General features: G+C 39.6%; 3 protein-coding genes across 8 annotated transcripts in view; 2 read left to right on the top strand and 1 right to left on the bottom strand.

Moving 5' to 3' along the window:
* The window catches only part of LOC116840855, a 58221-nt gene extending 54705 nt beyond the window's left edge, over nucleotides 1-3516 (top strand). For both annotated transcript variants that reach the window (XM_032808132.1, XM_032808134.1), the window contains exons 13-14: nucleotides 1749-2327; nucleotides 2957-3516. In XM_032808132.1, coding sequence (XP_032664023.1) covers nucleotides 1749-2327; nucleotides 2957-3124 — 747 coding nt within the window. In that variant the 3' untranslated portion in view covers nucleotides 3125-3516. The remainder of the gene's footprint in view (nucleotides 1-1748; nucleotides 2328-2956) is intronic.
* Nucleotides 3517-9048: 5532 nt separating this feature from the next.
* Nucleotides 9049-13338, top strand: LOC116840862. The gene is made up of 6 exons (XM_032808154.1): nucleotides 9049-9404; nucleotides 9643-9873; nucleotides 10039-10370; nucleotides 10635-11229; nucleotides 11417-12061; nucleotides 12388-13338. The coding sequence occupies exons 1-6, from the start codon at nucleotides 9049-9051 to the stop codon at nucleotides 13064-13066; spliced, it is 2838 nt and encodes a 945-aa protein (XP_032664045.1). The 3' UTR covers nucleotides 13067-13338.
* Nucleotides 13339-13515: 177 nt separating this feature from the next.
* Nucleotides 13516-18749, bottom strand: part of LOC116840854 (probable phospholipid-transporting ATPase IA) — a 38013-nt gene continuing 32779 nt past the window's right edge. For 3 of the 5 annotated variants that reach the window (XM_032808125.1, XM_032808130.1, XM_032808131.1), the window contains 2 exons: nucleotides 16009-16106; nucleotides 13516-15070 (listed from right to left, as the gene is read on the bottom strand). In XM_032808125.1, coding sequence (XP_032664016.1) covers nucleotides 14925-15070; nucleotides 16009-16106 — 244 coding nt within the window. In that variant the 3' untranslated portion in view covers nucleotides 13516-14924. Of the gene's footprint in view, nucleotides 15071-16008; nucleotides 16107-16854; nucleotides 16887-18749 lie in introns of all 5 variants that reach the window. The other 2 variants (XM_032808126.1, XM_032808129.1) reach the window with 2 other exon arrangements.

An 18749-nucleotide genomic window follows, 5' to 3' on the forward strand; every position in this document is an offset into this window, starting at 1 on the left:
GATCCGGCGGTGCGCCTAGCTTGGCGAAGCGCGACGCGAAGAGCAACGTCTTCGTCCGCGTCGGCGCATTTTTCTTTCGCCTTCGGTTCGACGGTTTCCTACTGAATTGCGGTAGACGTGCAAAATAATAGGTGGTGTTACATAAGAGCGCCGGAGAGCGGCGTAACGCACGTTCTTGCGCGCGTTTCTTCAGTTGCCCGACGAGTCGTGGTCGTGTCGCGCGATCGGCGGGCTTTAAGACGGCCGCCGGTGAATTACCGCAAAACGCGAGATCGTGCGATCCTGCAGTCGTAATTAGACGAAAAGGAAAATAAGGACGCGCACGCGCGCGCACGTGGAGAACGCTCGCGCCTCGCTGTAGCGGGAAACGTTAGAAGAGACTTAAACGCCGTGAAAAAGACAGAGAGTGATAGAGAGTTTTTTTCCAACCAGTACTAAGAGAAAAAATTTGATTGATTTAACTAAGATTACAGTTATTTTGGGCCTCAACTATATATTTGTTGGTCGTTCTGACACGAAAACGATAATGACAGCATATATATAAGGTTTGTCGCAACATTATCGTAGAATTGAATAATCTTTTTTTCTTGACGATCACATTTATAGTAATTGTTTCTCTGTGCGATTATAGTTACAAATATCAAATCATTTTTTCTCAGTGTACTGACAACTGCGTGCTTCAGGGAAAGTGAATTCGCAATTGTGACTTTTGAAATATCTGTATCGTTGCGATCGAACAGAGGGTATAAGAAGAACGTACAAGTGGCCAGGTGAAATCAACCTAACCCAAGCTGCCGCACTGACTCTCTATTCTCACCGTCAGTTATATACTTTGCAAGTACTGCGAAATAATCAACTATAACAGAGAATAATATGCGACTGTTTATTGGGTGTAAAAAGTACGGCACTAAAAAAGATTAGACAATTAATACACGGAGGAAGGGAAAAAGTCGAATACATGACGTGTTAAATCGCGTTGAAGCTAGTGTGTATGCGTGTGTGTGCATAATTTACGACACTTGAAATCGCGAGTATGGATAAGCGACATTTAAAGACGAATACTGCAGGTGATACGACGATGAGGAAACAAGTGCTTGTCACGATCACGCCTTACAACGTTAGTAATTTCGTATAAACGATTTAACATTCAACTACGGCTTAATTTCGAGCACGAATGTTTGAGGATAACTTATTAACGCATTTATTATACATTAACAGAAAAATTCATGGTAATGGCAACTATTTAGGTGACAACTATACGAGCTTTGTATGTAGAATCGATGTATACAATTTAATAAACTATTTCGTAACTATCGAACCTGATTAAGAGAACTATATAGAGAATTAGAGAACTATATATAGTTCTGTATTCAGCTTTAGTTGTTATTATACAGTAGGTTTATTAAATTATATATTCTGCATACAAAACTCATTTATCACCCATTATATAATTACCACCACCATATATTTTTTTCCGAGGATACATTCAATATTTCCATATCAAGATAGAAGATATATTTTAAAATCGCACAAATCTATTCCAAAGAAAATAATATTGTAAAATATACCTAATATTGAAAAAAGAACTACTTAACGCTGAAAGAAATATAGTAATTTTAATTTCTAATCTTATCTCTATTTATACGGAGAACGTCGTTGTTTCATAAGACGTCCCAGCTTATTTACGCTTCATAAACGTCTTATTTAATTAGCGTATCAACTGATATTACGTCACGCCACATTTTCAGGAGCAAGAGAAGAGGATACTCAATGGGACCTCGTCAGCAACAACGTCGACATCGACGGGTGCTCCGATACCGCCACCAGCGCCTCCTCCACTTCCGCTTCCCTCTAAAAGTCGCGGCAACGACGACTCGGTGGAGATGCAAAGCATCGAGTCCTTCAAGCTGAAGGAGACGCCCAACACGGTACCGAAGCCACCGCCGACGTACTTCCCAGTGTCGAGCCCGTCCGCGGCCCCGAACGGGAGTCCGCGTCATATCGGAGGAAGTAAGCCGCCGACGTCCAACGGCAAGGACGCCGCGACGAGCCCGGTCGCGGAGTTCGCCAAGACTTCGCCCTCGTCAGCCTCGCCGACCAACGGCGCTCAGCCGGCGAAATCGACCATCGGTGGCAAGGTGGCCATTAGGATAGGCGCGTACGAGGGCGAGACCAAGCAGCCATCGAGACTGGAATTCTTGTCGCAGCAGACGCGCGAGAAAAACGGCACCGACGACGCGTCCACTAACGGTCCGGTTGTGTCCAGGCTGCAGAACGAGCTCGCGGCGACCCTACAAAGGTCGAATCTCAGAAGAAAGACTGAAGGGGTAAGCCATGGACGTAGTATACATGGACCCCGCATATGGCCAGAAAAGTGAACCCAACATGTAGAAAGAGATCATAAATATAATATATATAGACTCCGCATACAGTCAGAAAAGAGGAGCCAATATGTACAGCTCTTCTGTTTTCTGTCTCTTTCTGCACAGACAAAGTGTGCAATAAGATTTAAGTAAGACGTTTACTTGCCAGTCTAGAGGTGCTGTTGCGCTCTATAATATTATAGAAATGAGAAATGGATGCACACGCAACAAAAAAGTGACAAAATAGGAAGAAAAGTATAGTCCCTCTATTCTCGCTCTCTTTGTAGATGTTGGCTTCACTCTATTAGACGACAGAACATAGGATATTCGGAGTCCATGTATACTATGTCCATGGGGTAAGCGACATTTCACGACGACGTAAAGGTCAAGTGACCAACGAAGCTCGTTACGAATCTCGATTCTAACGATTTTTCAAAGTCATATTTTTCCCTGAAACGATTTTCCCTGAAATTTTTGCGCGGGATTTAGTGATCGATTATTTTTCCCAATAAAATTATTAGGTTATTTCCTTTCTATCTTTCCTTTTCATAGAGATAAGATACGCGGAGAATGTAAACATTTTCCCGTTTCAGGAGAATCAATCGCCCGTGAAGACCATTCCCGAGAACGCAGTAACGTCCAGCAGCGATACAACGAATTCAGACTCGAACAAACATTCTCATGGCAGCGTTGAGAAGCTCGCCTCCACCCTCAACAACAAAGTCACCATTAAAGTGAATCCGGAAAACGGTAGTCGATAAAAGTGCAATGTGCGAGTTCAGTCGAAAGGACGTAGAGAATGGATCCTTGTACCTTCGTAAATTTTGTACATTTTTGCACGTTCCGCTAACTGTTTCGACTTTATTATACAAGTGAAAAGGCGCTCCCGCTATTGGTGAGGTTCTTTTACACACGTACGTGTTTTTTATATCTTATTTATTATCGTATTATATATACACTTCGAGTAAGGAGCAAAGGAGCTAATTCTTATTAACCGAGACAAGGTATTACGACCAGTATTTACCACGTGGTCCCTGTCTTTAAATGTAATCTACTGCGCGATCGCGGCTATGTACGAATCTTAACAGAAAAAATTCGACGATACGTTGAATTTCTAAATAAAAACGACGATACGTAATACTTGGTTTTCCAACTGTTTCTCGATTTCCTAAATTAATACATATCAACCGATAAAATTTATTAAATATATTAAAAATACCATGTAAGAATTTCAGAAGATTGTAGATCAAAGATGGGCGATGACCGACTAATCAATTTCTATATCGATAGTTTTTAATTTGATCAGATCCTGAGTCGAAATGTCGATCCTACATTCTTTAGCTATACAAGCTATTGTCTCACCTTGATGACAAATAGTTACTGTCTTTCCCAGGTAACAGTAATTTATATAATTGCTATTTTTGGCTTTATAATTCCTCTTTTCTCATTCCTTCTAAGTTTGCAAATTTTGTTAAATTTTAAATTCTAATAAGAAAAATAATAAGGGAGAGATTGTGAAAACAGAAAGCTTGTTGTGCTCTTTATAAATATTAATTCCTTAATAATTATTTATCGCATATATCTTATTTTTGTCTGAATATACTATATAGCTATTTTTCAACTATTTTTCTCTGAATATACTAGACAGCTAACATATTTCTTATTAAAATCAAGAATAAAAATTAAATGCAGGGAAAAAGAGTCGAGTATTAAAAATCTCTTACATAAGTGTTTCTTCAAGTCTCAGTATGTATAATTCCAGGTAGCAAGATGACGTCAAATTACATATTAGTAACGTTTCTAACATCAATAATACATTATTAAGACGTCTTTTTGCTACCTGGATTTCTATATGCTAAGGCTTGAAGAAGTTTTATGTAAAAATTTTATATATATACAATGCAAGAAATACTGTGAGTCATATATATATATATGACTTTCACAGTATTTCTTGCATTTTCATCCTTAATTTTAATAAGCAATGCATTAATCATATTCAACTATAGATAGAATATGTGCGATAAGCAATTATTAAGTAATTAATATTCGTAAAAAGTATAACAAACTTTCTGTTTTCACAATCCTTTCCTTATTGCTCTTCTTATTAGTATTGAAAATTTCAATAGAATTTGGATACATAAAAAGAGTGAGAAGAGAGGAGTTGTAAAGCCAAACATAGTAGTTCCATAAACACAAATAAAAATTTAAGCTTGAATCCCATAACAATAATAAAGAAGACTTCAAGACTAAATAGAAAAAATCTGCATTGATAAATTCAAGGTATAACTTGTGTTCTAAGAAGTATTATTAGGAAAACAAACCTCAGCACTTGTATAAACTGGTATTTATTTATTTAAACTGGTATTTATTTATTTAAACTGGTATTTATAGTTGCAAATTATTTACAGTCTTTAATTGAGAATATAATTAATTATATAGAGTCAGATTCGAGTTTTTCAATTGAATTACGATAAATGCGACATCTATATCTGTAGCTGCGATTCAATTAAAAAAACTTTCATCTAAATCTGAATTGAAGTCTGAATATCTCAACTAAATTTTAAGTGACTATTAAAACGAATCTAAAAAACTGAACGCTACTTTCTATGTGAAATAAATATAAGTTAACGGATGATCAGAGATTTATAGAGTTCTGATTATCAAATCATAACGAATCCGTGAATACCGATCAAAGTAGAGTCTAAATTTTAATTCAGGCGTTATTCCTTTATTCTTTATGGTGATTTCACCAAACGTCCGTTAAAATCAGAAACATTCCGCATAATAAATGATCTTATATACCTGGTATTAAATGTATATGTCGTCGCCCGTGTCCTGGCGTTCTGTGTGTTCCGTGGCTTCCTGAATGAGCTTCCTGCACTTGACTGTTCCGTCGCACAAGACGTCCGCAAGCACTCGCGTAATTTGATCGGAGAAACACGTGTTAACGTGAATGCCGACGCGAGAACTCGCCCAAATAGAACAACGTTATCTTAAAGTATTTCATTTTATTATATAAAATTAGGTCAGGATAACTTTATTTTCGGTAAAAAAAATTAAGTTTCTGTTTACTGAAAAGGTTATCTAATGTCCGTCCGAAAGATAACTTTTAATATCCAAAAAGATATCATTTAGATATAAAAGTATCAATTGGTATATGGATATAAATTAAATGTATACCAAATGATAACTGTAAGATGCGTAAATGAACTAGCTATTAATGAACTGTAAACTTTATTTAATCAATATCATATTAATGGAGACGAATTATTGACATTGACTTGTCATTTTATAGATACGTTCCAAAAGTTAGCTTCAAGAACGTTAATCAATAGGCAACCTGTTCTATTTGGGCGGATTCAGTATCTCAAGACCCGACGATACATTTTAAACATCTCCGAAGAGATTTGTAAACCACGTACCGATACGCGAACTCCGCGTCGTCGCATGCGCATCGTACGCTGGCTCGAGGCACAATGGACGCAGTCGCGGAGAGTACGCGGCGTGCGAAAATATCAAAACAACGTTCGAAAACAGACAGAGCCACCTTCCGCCGATTACCGGCCGTTGTCGTTCGTCAATCAACGGCCTTGTTTACACGTGGTCGGGGAGAGTATGCGAAACAACGTTCGAAAAGGACCAGCAAACTACATACTGTATATACATACTGGAATGTTTAGTCAAATGGGAAGAAACGGACCGAGTGAAAGGGAAAACAGGAACCGTTTACTCTCTTTCTATTGTTATATTATTCGATCTGAAAATGTCGGCTTGAGCGGTTTGGGTTTAGAGACGATATTCATAATATCTTTATAACGGTTGCATTCTGAAATTTATAATATACGTGACATAAACTATAAATTTCCAGTACTGGCAGTAAATTTCGGAATACAGTTAAAATAGAAAGAAATATTTTTGTAAAGAATAATTGTAAGCGGAAAAGAGCATAGAAATTTTCAACCAATCAAAAATCACTAGATAGAGAAACAAGCGATGCCTTCTAGAGATGGGACATCGAACAGAAATGATCGATTATAAGCTATAATCGGTATTGGTATCGCCCATCTCTAGCAGGTAAAACGATAGACGGGCGGATAAGCCAGCGCGAGCGAGATGGCGAAGCGAGCAACTGCGGTCGGCGCGACGAGGACGGCGAGTGGGTGATCGCGCCCGAAGCTTGCGCTCGGCTGTAGAGATGGGACATAATAAAAGAAATAATGAATTATAAGCTATAATCGATATCGATATCGCCCATCTCTAGTGCCTTCACCAACCTATTTCTTTCTTTTCTGCCCGGCTTCTAAGCATTGCAGTAAGCCTTCTAGTATGTATTGGGAATGTGCATTAATTTTAAGGGATTTTTTGATAAAAATACGGCTTTATTGTGAAAAAATGGTTACAAATTGATCATTCAAAATATTGTCCATCGCTAGCCACTACTTTTTCCCATCTTTCTAGTAATAGGTGAATTCCACCTATTACTTACCTAAGATGTGTCGAAAGAATGACACATCTTTTGAGGCTATCCACGAATCGACCCATTTTTTGATAACCTCATAAGAATGGAAGCGCTGCTCAGACAGGCCATGAGTCATCGATTGAAATAGGTGGTAATCAGAAGGAGCAATATCTGGAGAATACGGGTGTGGTAGGACATCCCAGTTAAGCGCTTCTAACGTTTCCTTGACCAGTTTCGCAACATGTGGCTGCGCGTTGTCGTGCTGGAAAATCACTTTATCGTGTCTTTTCGCATAATCTGGCCGTTTTTGCTTCAATGCTCAGCTCAATTGCATTAATTGTTGTTGGTAACATTCCCCAGTGATGGTTTCGTTGGGTTGTAGCAGCTCATAATATACTACACCCAGCTGATCCCACCAAATACAAAGCATGAGCTTGGCGCCATAAATATTTGGCTTTGCCGTCGATGTTGATGGTTCGCCTGGCTTGCACCATGATTTTTTGCGTTTAGGATTATCGTAGCGTATCCATTTTTCATTACCCGTCACGATACGATACAAAAAACTTTTTCTTCTGTCTTTGAAGCAACAATTCACAGGTTATTTTGCGCCTTTCGACGTCCCTCGGTTTCAACTCGTACGGCACCTAATTTCTTTGCTTTTGAATCATTCCAATGGCTTTCAAACCTCTGGAAATCGTTGATCGATCAACATTTAATGATTCTGCAAGTTCTTTTTGCGTTTGACTCGGGTCTTGATCGAGTAAAGCTTCCACTTCCTCATCTTCAAACTTTTTCGGCTGGCCTTGACGTTTCTTGTCTTCCGTGTCAAAATCACCTTTTTTATAGCGTCCAAACCAGTACTCATTTATTGAAATCGATGGAGTATAATCACCATAAGCTTCCGACAGCATTCGTTGAGTTTCAGCAGCACTTTTCTTCAAATAGAAGCAAAAAAGCAAAGCTTCCTGCAAATTGCGTTTTGTTGGCACAAAATTCGACATATTCAATGCTGAAAAGAATGTTATTTACACTTCGGCAAAATGACACATACTGAAAACTAAAGCCACATGATGGTGCTTTGACATGAAGATAGCAACAATATGGTCCGATGCGATATAGTACTAATTACGCCATCTCTTAAAAATCCTTTAAAATTAATGCACACTCCCAATATATAGTTTACTGAAAAGGACAGAGTCACCAATCGTTAACGATTGTATCGTCCGCCAATCAACGGTCGCTTTTTACTAAGAAATAAAATTTTAAATAAAGCTTTTATTGGTTATATATTACTTATGCATCTATATGTTATTTTAGATATCTTCTAAGATGACATATAGCCAATAAAATATTTTCATATAATATACTATTTTTTATTTACTAGAAAATGGCAAATGACAAACGATAGCCGAAAGTTTACGGTAATGAACGATCTTAAAACATATCAAACTATGGAGAAATAGTCAGATTATTAAATTATAAGGACAATTGCGGATACGTGTTGCTTGTAATGTTCAATCATCTCATCAGTTAACGTGTGAATACAAATTAGATCTGTCTTTTGTGTAACTAGTGTACACGGAACTTAATAAGAAATAGAAATACAGGACCCGTATTCTTAAAATAGTTGTGTATACGTTTCATTGCGCAGTTATTTTAAGATGAGATTATATTTGCCCTAACAGCACATATGTATTAGTTGGCAGATGATTGGCTGTTGTAGATTCTACATTGGTCAAATGCTTTGTGCTGCTCGGGTGCGCAACAAAACTTACGTAAATGCAACTTTTTCAAGAATACGGGCCCTGCTGACTGGGTGTAAAGAGAGAAAGAGGATTAATGCACGCTAGTGCAATCAATTCAGATAAAAATTAAGCTTGATGGAATTTATAGGATTAATATAGAATTAAAATTTTAATTTAGGATTTCATCATTATTTTATGATTGCTTAATCTACCTGACACATCATTAAAATACAAGTCCTTTTGACTTATCCATCACCCCTTATGAAACATTTCGCGAGAAATTGTCCGCGAATATCTTCTTATGACGTTTACATCGAGGAGACTGGAGAAGATATTGACACAACACGGTTAAACTTTGTTTAATACAAATAGATCTTTGAACGCTTCAAAAATCTCGGTCGTGCAAACAGAATCTCATAGATGATCCATGTATCACAATATCGTCGTTCTTCTCGTCACGCGAGGATAATCACCTATAAATATGTCACGTGAAACGACGAAGTTGCCAGGTCGTGACACTCGGCACGATTGTTCGCAAAACAACAGGATATGCAAGCTGCTGCTGTCGGAGTACTATGAGTTCCTCGAGACAATCTTGGTGGAATCACCGTTCGCGGAGACCACGAGGAATGGACGTGGGTTGCGTCAAGTTGCTCTCGGTCTCACACCAACCAGGTTGATCGTCGCTGCTGACGTTCTTCAGCCTAATCCCGGCTTCTTTTGCCCGCTTGGTATCGACGCGAGTATCGAGAGCTTTGAACTTGTGTCCGTATATCCGCTGGAGTACGTTCAGCTGAGCGTATTCGGGAGGAGACGTCGCAGAACTCTAAAGGCAAGGTATACTCCTTTGTTGAATGAAGCGAAGAGCGCAAATGAGAAATTCTGTTCTCCGTTTCTACTTATTAGAGACAGAAATTAATTTGTTTGCACTGCGATGTCTCTAATAAAAATAATAGCCATAAAAAAATTGATTAAAAGTAACCAAGTTATTTTTCTGAGTCATCGATCCTTTTGGACGGAATACTTCTCTAAGATTTCTGCATTCAGAGTTGCTTTAAGCATTACATTCGTCCAGATTCATCAACGGTCGCGCTAATTATTACGAGCTCGGTGGTGTGAAGCGTAGACTTCACTGGAAGATTTGGTGCGAGCAGGTGCGGAGATTGTTGGCGCGCAAGATGAATGGTAGTTCGTTATCCGAAACGACGGCGGCGAGCTCGTCGAGCAGCAGCGCGTTGTATCTATTGTCGTCAGAGATCGAAATCGAGGATAATTGCGACACGAGATGCGCGAAGCCAATATTCAGGTGCGAATTAATTGCCTGCGAATTGATTTACGTTTCGCTTGGATTGTTGATCGATCATATAATCCGCCTAACAACGTCAATTCGCGTAAGAAATTTGCTGACAAATCGATTCTTTTCCTTCGACTGAGCTTGTAGATAGTATCATTTATTTATAAACAAGTACAGGATATGGACACGCTACGGAGGTGCCGGTGACTACGTTACACCCACTTGGACGGAGAAGGATTTGTATCTCGGGCCGTCTTTCAATGAATTGGTAAACGGTCATTACACACCTGTCCCGATAAGATTCGCTGGGATCAGCTTGGAGGACCTCAAGTACGAGCTGAAGGACTACACGCCGTGTCGCGTCGCTTGCGAGAGATCTTGCCACAGTTGGCCGTGTCAAACGAAGTTCGGCAGGCGGGCGAAATCGCAACGCGACAGCGGACTGTGCAACGTTATCTTCGCGAGAAATCACAATGCGCGTCGTTGTGAGCATATCGTGAGCTGCAAAAGCTCACCTTGCAATATTTGCAAACTGGACGACAGTGTCGGCATTAAAAAACACTGCCGATGTCACGGTGAGAACATTCGCGCTTGCAAAGACGTCGATTCCTTTATATCCTTAGAAATATTAAAGAAATAATTGCCAATTCAGAAATTAAACAATAAGATAAAACGAGGAATTTGAGAAATTCACATTCAAATGTGGACACTTTACGATTTAATTAAAACATAAATAATTGATTAATAACAAGTAAATGATTGAAACTTGCCAGAGCGCCAGAATTTGCTGTCCGAAGAGGATTTCAGGAAGCACACGGAGAAAAAGCATGAAAGACGTTCTCAACAACATAGGAAAGGATTCTTGACGTCGAAAGTGTCGCGTTTCGGCTTCGGTGTGCCGGAGAAATGCCACTCCGGACTGATACTCGGGCCTTTTCGTGGTGATCCGGATTACATCCAGGCTTCCAAGGTCCCCGCGCATCGTGCTATTGACCCTTACGAGTTGATCGAGAGCGGTGTAACGGTGTGGGAGGGTGGCCGCGAATCGTCCAAAAACCAAAAACATCCGAGGAGATACGCCTTCGCTTCGGCGGCGCACTTCCTTTACGCTCTTGGACCGTGGTCTGTGCAACCCGGCGAGCGCGATTCCGTGCAGACGTTGCGATCATCGAGCGTGGTCAATATTCGCAAACAGTCCTCGGATCCGGAATTAAGATTACCTTTCTCGCGTCGTCAATTGACAGCCAGTGTCTCCTACGCCGCTTTAACGTCTGGTGGCATCGTTGGCACTGTCACCAGAGGACGAGTGACGCTATTTTGGACACCCGAGTACTGGTATAGACCTCAAGCAGCGGCGGCCGCCTACAGGTGATGCGGAATATCCGTCATCTCTTACGCATTCGTATTAACGCGTTGGCTGGCTGGAAGAATTTCCGTCTAGTTAGTTGGCAAAGGATCGTGTCGCAAAATTGATATTAATTTCGAAATCTTTCGAGAAATTAGATTCAAACCAACTCAGTCGTGGACAATTTCTCATGTGACAATTATGTGACAGAGAGCTGAGAAATCACTTGGCGTCCCTCCAAGATTTCCGTCGTGGGAAAGAGAAGCGGGCGAGGAGGAAGTTCTTCGGCAGACGAGGAGGTCAGGGTTCAGAGGAGACCGGTAATTCCGAGGTCACAATGGTGACGGGAAAGTCGAGCGGTTTCCTAGAACGCATGTTGTCCATCAATGGTGCGCGTAAACGTGACAAAACAACGAGAGAGAATGTGGATGTGGACAAAAGCACGAAACAATTGCGGAGACTATTAAGGATGAACCTGCGCGTCACCGCGTGGGACCTCGACAGTGGCACGTTAGCGACGCAACTGACGATGATCGATCGCGATCTGTTCGTACGGATCCCCGTGAACGAGATCGAGGTCTTGATCTACCAAAGATCGTCCCGCAACGCGCCAAATCTGGGCGCGTGGATCGCCTTCAGCCATAGGATCGCTTGTCTGACCGTCAGCGAGATCCTTGCGACTAAGAAGCTCGACATGAGGACCAGGATCATGGCGAGGTTCATCAATGCTGCCGAAAAATGTCTCGCGTTGGGTAACTTTCAGTCGTGCAGGTCCCTCTTGGCCGGTCTTCAGGCTCCGCCGATTCACAGACTCCGAAGAAGCTGGTCCTATTTGCGAACTCATCATGCTAGCAGGTTCGTTAACGCGTGTGTGATTCGCGCAATACTAAAGAGCACATTACATAAGTTTCTATTTAAAATCACATTCACGCATGCTTTCAAAAGTAACTTATAATAGCGCAAATAACGCTTCCATGGATCCTTCTTGTAAATAGTTTCCTTTCTGTTACACAAATGAATTTATATGAATGAATTTATATGAATTTATATGAATGAATTTCTTCTTGTAAATAGTTTCCTTTCTGTTACACAAATGAATTTATAGATATGTAAATTTTTTATCTTTTCCAATTTTCATCCCTTAGTGAATATGCTCTCCTAGATATGAATCGATGTTTTAGATATGAATCGATGGAGAAGCTTTCCAAGATTTATAAGAGTTCACGTTGTTCAAAATATCAGAGAACTTGGGCCGCAGCGGAGCGCAGACCACCTTCTATGCCGTACGTTGGGCACTTTTTAGTCAAAATTCTCGGATTAAATAGTTTGCGAGAAATCCGAACGAATGCTGCGTCACCTACGAGGAAACAGTCAATTGTTAAAATTGCTTACACTTCATCTTTAACCGTCAACAATAATGTCGCTGATCTTTGCTTGAAGGATGAACAAAGTTTAATGGAACCCAAGCAATGTCTAGCCAGACGCTTTTTCGCGGCGACATTAGCCAGGATAAAGTTCACGACGCGCAAAAACATCGTTAACGAGATTGAGAACAATGTTTGGACACTTAGGCAACGCTATTTAGCGCGCAAGTTCTTCTACCGTTGGAACATCATTACGTTAGCATCGAAAACGCGTATTGAGGACGAAAAAAGATCAGCGAAGAATGCAGACTCAAAGAGCAAACGGGTTCTCGATGTTGCTGCCTGGTTGACAGACTGTCAGAGGTCCGCGCAAACTTACAATTTTCCGCTGCACTCGTTTGCACATGAATTTCTCTTAAAAGCGCGTTACAGAGAAGATCGCGAGAATTTCTTTATCAGTCTTAAGCTGGAACCGCCAACGGTAAACAAAATATAACCCCTTAAAGCTTGACGTTTAATGATAAAACACAAGATTTTTCATCGAAATTCGATAAGAATTAAGTACATTGTTCTGTTCTTATGGATCAGAAGATTACATATTGGACACAGGACACTATTACATCTAACGTAATGAAATACCTTTAAAACATTGAACGTTATCGGTTGTTTATCTATAGCTTTAAACTCTCCTCACATAAAACAATGATCCTTAGCCTTTATTCAGTATTATATATACATATATTTGTGCAAATAATTTATATACCTTTATCTGGGACGCGTCATATTCTTATATGCTTTGTACGGTTGTTATTGCTACAACACTTTAATAAAAAAGATATGATTAGACATTGTGCTCTATTTACATTAATTGATGAATACTCATTTCTATCACTTTGTGTTGTTACGATTCCTTGTCTCGCTGAAGAAAGAGGAAGGATCAAGGCGACTTCTTTATCACCGTTTTATTCCGAACATGGTGTATACAATTGTTACTTTACATAATATTATATGTATATATATATTTCTCTTTATTTTAAATTCATCAGTCGTAAACTTAAAAAAGAGTGTATTATGATGGGCGGAAGAGTGAATCTCGAACTGAAAGATCGGTATCAGATTCTGACTAGATAACAACGCAGTTTCGTGTATATACAATAATGAAGTATACGTTATATTGTTAACAAAAATTGAAGAGTAACGTAATATATACAATATATAGAACAAGGGGAACAGTCTTTTTCTGGCACGAAATCGAACGTAATCCTCCATCGATCGCGTCGCGATCGCAGAAGCTTCTTTCTCAATTTTGGAAATGTACAAATTTAGATTATATTGTATATTTTTGTATTGTATGTGTGTGTAGGTGTGTGTGTGTATGTATATATTTATATATAGAGGTACTCAATTTCAGGGAGGACTTGCCCGAGTGTCTCCCTGAATGATTATCTCGCACGACAAATCTCTTTCACTGTACACATTCAGAACAAATATATATGCATATATTAACATTCAAGATCGCAATTAGAGCTTGCGCGAGTTCGCGCGACTTTCTCAGTTATTAGGACGAGCGTGCGCGCGCACGCGCGTCCCACTCTCATGTTCTACGAAGAAATAGACGTAGGTAAAGCGGTTTATCGGTGCATAATAGGACTCTCTGCGCACTTTTTGACACTAACACGAAATGCTTTCCCAAATGCATCGCATCGGAATGCACGTTGCCGCCTCGCCGAGTCCCTGCGCGAAATACATCGCTCTATCCGGTACTTTAACATGAGGTCTCACTACGCACAGGTATTAGAATAAAATTTCACGGAGTATCAAAATAATTATTCGTGCTAATATCGGAGTTCTCTTCTACAAATTGATCGCAGTAAGTTCAAGAGGAATTGTTCGTTTGAACGTTAACGCTATTCGACCCTTAATTAGCCGTAGCGACCCTGCGCGCGCGTTCTGACGAGATGCGGCGTGTAGAGAAAATATCGAGAGCCACCACGATTTAAATATCTAACATCCCTTCTTTTTACAACAAGTCCGTCGTAGTAGAGTCGACTATTTATTACTTTGGATTAGAGGTAAAGGCCGTGTAAGTTTATTTTAGCGAGAGGCGAGCCGAACGCACGTTCGCGCGACTAACCAAGGGTCAACTCTTGCTTTCAAGACTTCTCAAGTGTCCTTAAGCCTATCGTCGAGCCAATTCCGTGTCGGAGGTCAATTGATCCGACAATCCGGGCGCGCATCAGTCGAGTAAAGACGTTGAGTAGAAGCGTCGAATCGCGAAACATGCTGCTGCTTTTTCTTCAAACTGCTTGAGAAGGTAGCCGGCATCGTCTGGTCGTACGACAGCCCGGCTTAAATCACATGCCGCCGGGTTTCGGAAGATTTGTGTCGTATGCCCTGATCACGTCTGTCTGGGTAACCGAGCCACCCTCCTCTTGCGAGAACGCGAAACCATCTGCATCGCGCAGCATGCGCAATAACAAAGGTCGCAAATCATTAAACGCTGTCGTGAGAAGGATTGATTAGTTGAGCGTGCGAGAAGAAAAGGTCGGAAGTGTTAATCTTACAGCCCGTCATTATATGCCTAACGATGAACGACCGATTCGACAATCTCTCTTTGATACATTCCCGAATTTGCGTGTTAGCCCATCACTAGACATATGTCTGTTTTCTGTAGTGTAGCAGCCGGTGAAATTTCGAAAGTGTCGCGAGACGTACGCTACTCGTAGAGTTCCGATAAAGCGCTATTTATAGCATACTAGAACTAGAAGAAAGACATCTAATCGAATATAAAATTCTACCAATTTTGAAAGTATAGCGAGATATGTATGTACATGGCATCTCAGAAGCGAACGCGCTTCCGCTCGATTGCGGGGAAATATTGCGCAAGAGAGAACACACGTGTGTGCTCTTGAGGGACAATCGAGCAAGCGCGCGGCTTCTGGCACACCTGGCGCAAAGTAACGCATCGGCTGCTGAACGGAATATAACTTGAAATTATAGAATAACGGTGCAAGTGCGAAAAAAGTGCGACTGGTAATATCTGTCGAAGACACGTGCGAGAAATAACAATTTATAAAACTGCACTCGTCGATAAAATAAAGCTTGCTTACGGACGGACGGACGGACGGACGGACGAACGAACGAACGAACGTACGTATAGACGGACGAGAAACGTCATGAGAAATGCCGTGAGAAATGAAGCGCGCGTGCCAAAATGTGGAATATAAATATGAGAAAATACAATCGACATATCGTGGTGAGGTTTACCTAGTGAGAAAAAAGTCCGCGATATCGTCGAGTTCGCGCGTTGAGAATAAATACGACTCTCGAGAAAGAGAGAGAAAGAGAGAGAGACGTATTAGGAGGATCCGCCCGAGTATCGCGCAAAATACAGGAAGAATTTTTCCCCGGCATGATTCTGTGGAAAAGACAACTTACGTGATAGCTCCACCTCGACATTGACTCTGGAGGCGGCGTTCGAGCGCCTGGTGAAAACACTTTTAACGTTTTTCAGCAGCCTCGCCGTTTCCGTCAATCTGCAAAGCCGGGTACATTCAGGAATGATTTAGAGATTCTCGGCTGACAAGAGAACTCCCCCATCGTCCATATTACGCCTCTTTCAGTAAGGGTTACGACGAACTATAAATTTTCTCTCTTTCCCTTTAACTTTCTAATCGTCTGTAATTCTGTTACATTTATAGGCACCTATATACAGTATACACATAAACTCGTTTTCGACCGACGAACTTTCCGAGTTCAACGAGTTTCGTAAACGTAATTCTCTTCCATTGAGAATTTACGACGATTTACAACGGTTGTATAATAGTGAGTAGTGCAATGTGCAATATCATCGTGCGGGAATTAAGTAAAAAAAAAGTGGCAAGAAGAGCGATAATCGTATATGCAGGTAAGTAAAGGGTTGTCGATTTACTTTCAAACAGATATCTCACACGCATATCGCCGCAATTAACGAAATTCAATTAAGACGTGCGCGCCACTAAGAAGCCGGGTGTCGCACAATTTCAAGCGGGTAAAATAAAATATAATTGTATCTTACTGCATGTACGCTTATTTCTCCGTTAGGGAACTATCGTCTCAAGCTGTACACGTGAGGGAGTTGCGTGATTGCCATTTAAAATCGCCGTGTCGTGCGCTTTTACTTAGCGAGACATCGAGATACGTTCATCATGCGTTCTCGTTAAATTGGCAGTGTTCGGAGATACGGAAGATATATAAGTGGGAGCGCTGCGAATTATACATACTACTAGGGGAGGGGGTACTTACACCTCGCGAGATCGGCGATGGCATGCACAGGCCTGCACGGGATACCACGGGAAGAAAACATATCAAGAAAACCGCATTAACGAACGGCAGATCGTGTACAGTGAACATTAGTATAAAGTAACGAATAGGTCATTAAATCTACAAGCACTGTTACTTCAACAGAGAAAGAGGGGCTGGGATGTATATGGGCTTTTACAATAATGCTCCATGATTCTAAATTTCTATTCGGCATGAGTATGTGCATTCAGTACTGTAAACGCTCAGTGAGTTCTTGTACTTGGTTGATGCTACTTTCAGATTTGATCAAGACCTAAAAATACAAAACAATCAAATCCGAAAGGTCACTGAGCGCTTAGTGAACAGTACTGGTACTGAATGTACTAGTATCTAAATGTGGAGGTCTGAATACAATGAAGTTAAATTTAGCTCAATTAGAGGATTCCTTTTGTGCACGTATGTATACAAGGTTGAAAAATACCAAGTGGTATGGCTTATATTACCTAAAATTATATAAATGCGCACTACGTGCTATATACAAAAACAGAGATAAATATCCGGTAATATCTGGTACGTATTGTATTCTAATTAATATTAGTAGTTAAGGCTCCTGGGGAGTTGCATCATCCATCTCTTTTTAATGACGTCAGAAGCGAGAAAACGCATGCTAAAAATTCCTGCAAAATACGTCGAGATAAACAGATATATCCACAAAACGACATTTGCGATCGATTAAGTACACCTCTAAAATACTCCGTACACTTTCCTTTTGTTCTAAAAATCAATAGATAATCGGAAAATTAATATGACAAGATAATGAGGAAATTAGGTTAGAAAAGACGATTGCACGTCACATTTATTTTATAATTATCTGTTGATTGTTAGAACAAAAGGAAAGTGTACGGAGTATTTTAGAGGTGTACTTAATCGATCGCAAATGTCGTTTTGTGGATATATCTGTTTATCTCGACGTATTTTGCAGGAATTTTTAGCATGCGTTTTCTCGCTTCTGACGTCATTAAAAAGAGATGGATGATGCGACTCCCCAGGAGCCTTAATAACGCACAGATATTAGTAGCTAATAACGAAAGAGAGAAATTAAATAATGATAAAAACAGGAATTAAATTGTTTTGCGAATATATCGTACAATAAAATTTGTCGTCATTATGCTATAGGACATCATATATTTTCTTCAAAAGTAATATAATATAAATAATTAAATTAAGGTATGTTAAGGAAATTATACAAGAGGTTTTATTATATATCATAAAACAATAGGGAGGAAGAGATGGAGCTATAATAAATATTAAAATTAATAAATATCGTGATTATATTAAAATTAAGTAACATGTAACAAATTATAAAAAAAAATACATAATAAATAAACCAGTTAACGTAAAATAAAAGATTTCACAAATAAAATATAAATATATTTTTTAGTCCACGTAATTGTATCATTTACAGCGCATATACGTACGGAAAAATATCGTAGATATACGAATATCATTTAGTATATTAGACAAATTATCGCATCAAATTAATTGCGATATTTTTGTACTCGAGAAAAATATATTAGATTGGCATTAATGTTTAAACATATCAGAGACGTCGATTGCACCAATGAGTGAGTTAGCACTAATATAAATTAGCTGGACTTTTTTTATCTTTATATATTAAGAGACGCGGTAGCGTCTCGCGCCAATGTGTATAACTACACAGATAAAATTGAAACTATTTGTACATAAAAAGAGGTAAAGAATTACTAACAACTTAGTGTTATTGGATAATTAATTCCATATGTATGTATGTATGTATATACATATATATATATATATATATATATATATATATATATATATATATATATATATATATATATATATATATATAACACACA

The sequence above is a fragment of the Odontomachus brunneus genome, unplaced genomic scaffold, assembly GCF_010583005.1.
Source record: "Odontomachus brunneus isolate Ranch 3 - 2012 unplaced genomic scaffold, Obru_v1 Obru_scaffold_012, whole genome shotgun sequence".
NCBI lineage: Eukaryota > Metazoa > Arthropoda > Insecta > Hymenoptera > Formicidae > Odontomachus > Odontomachus brunneus.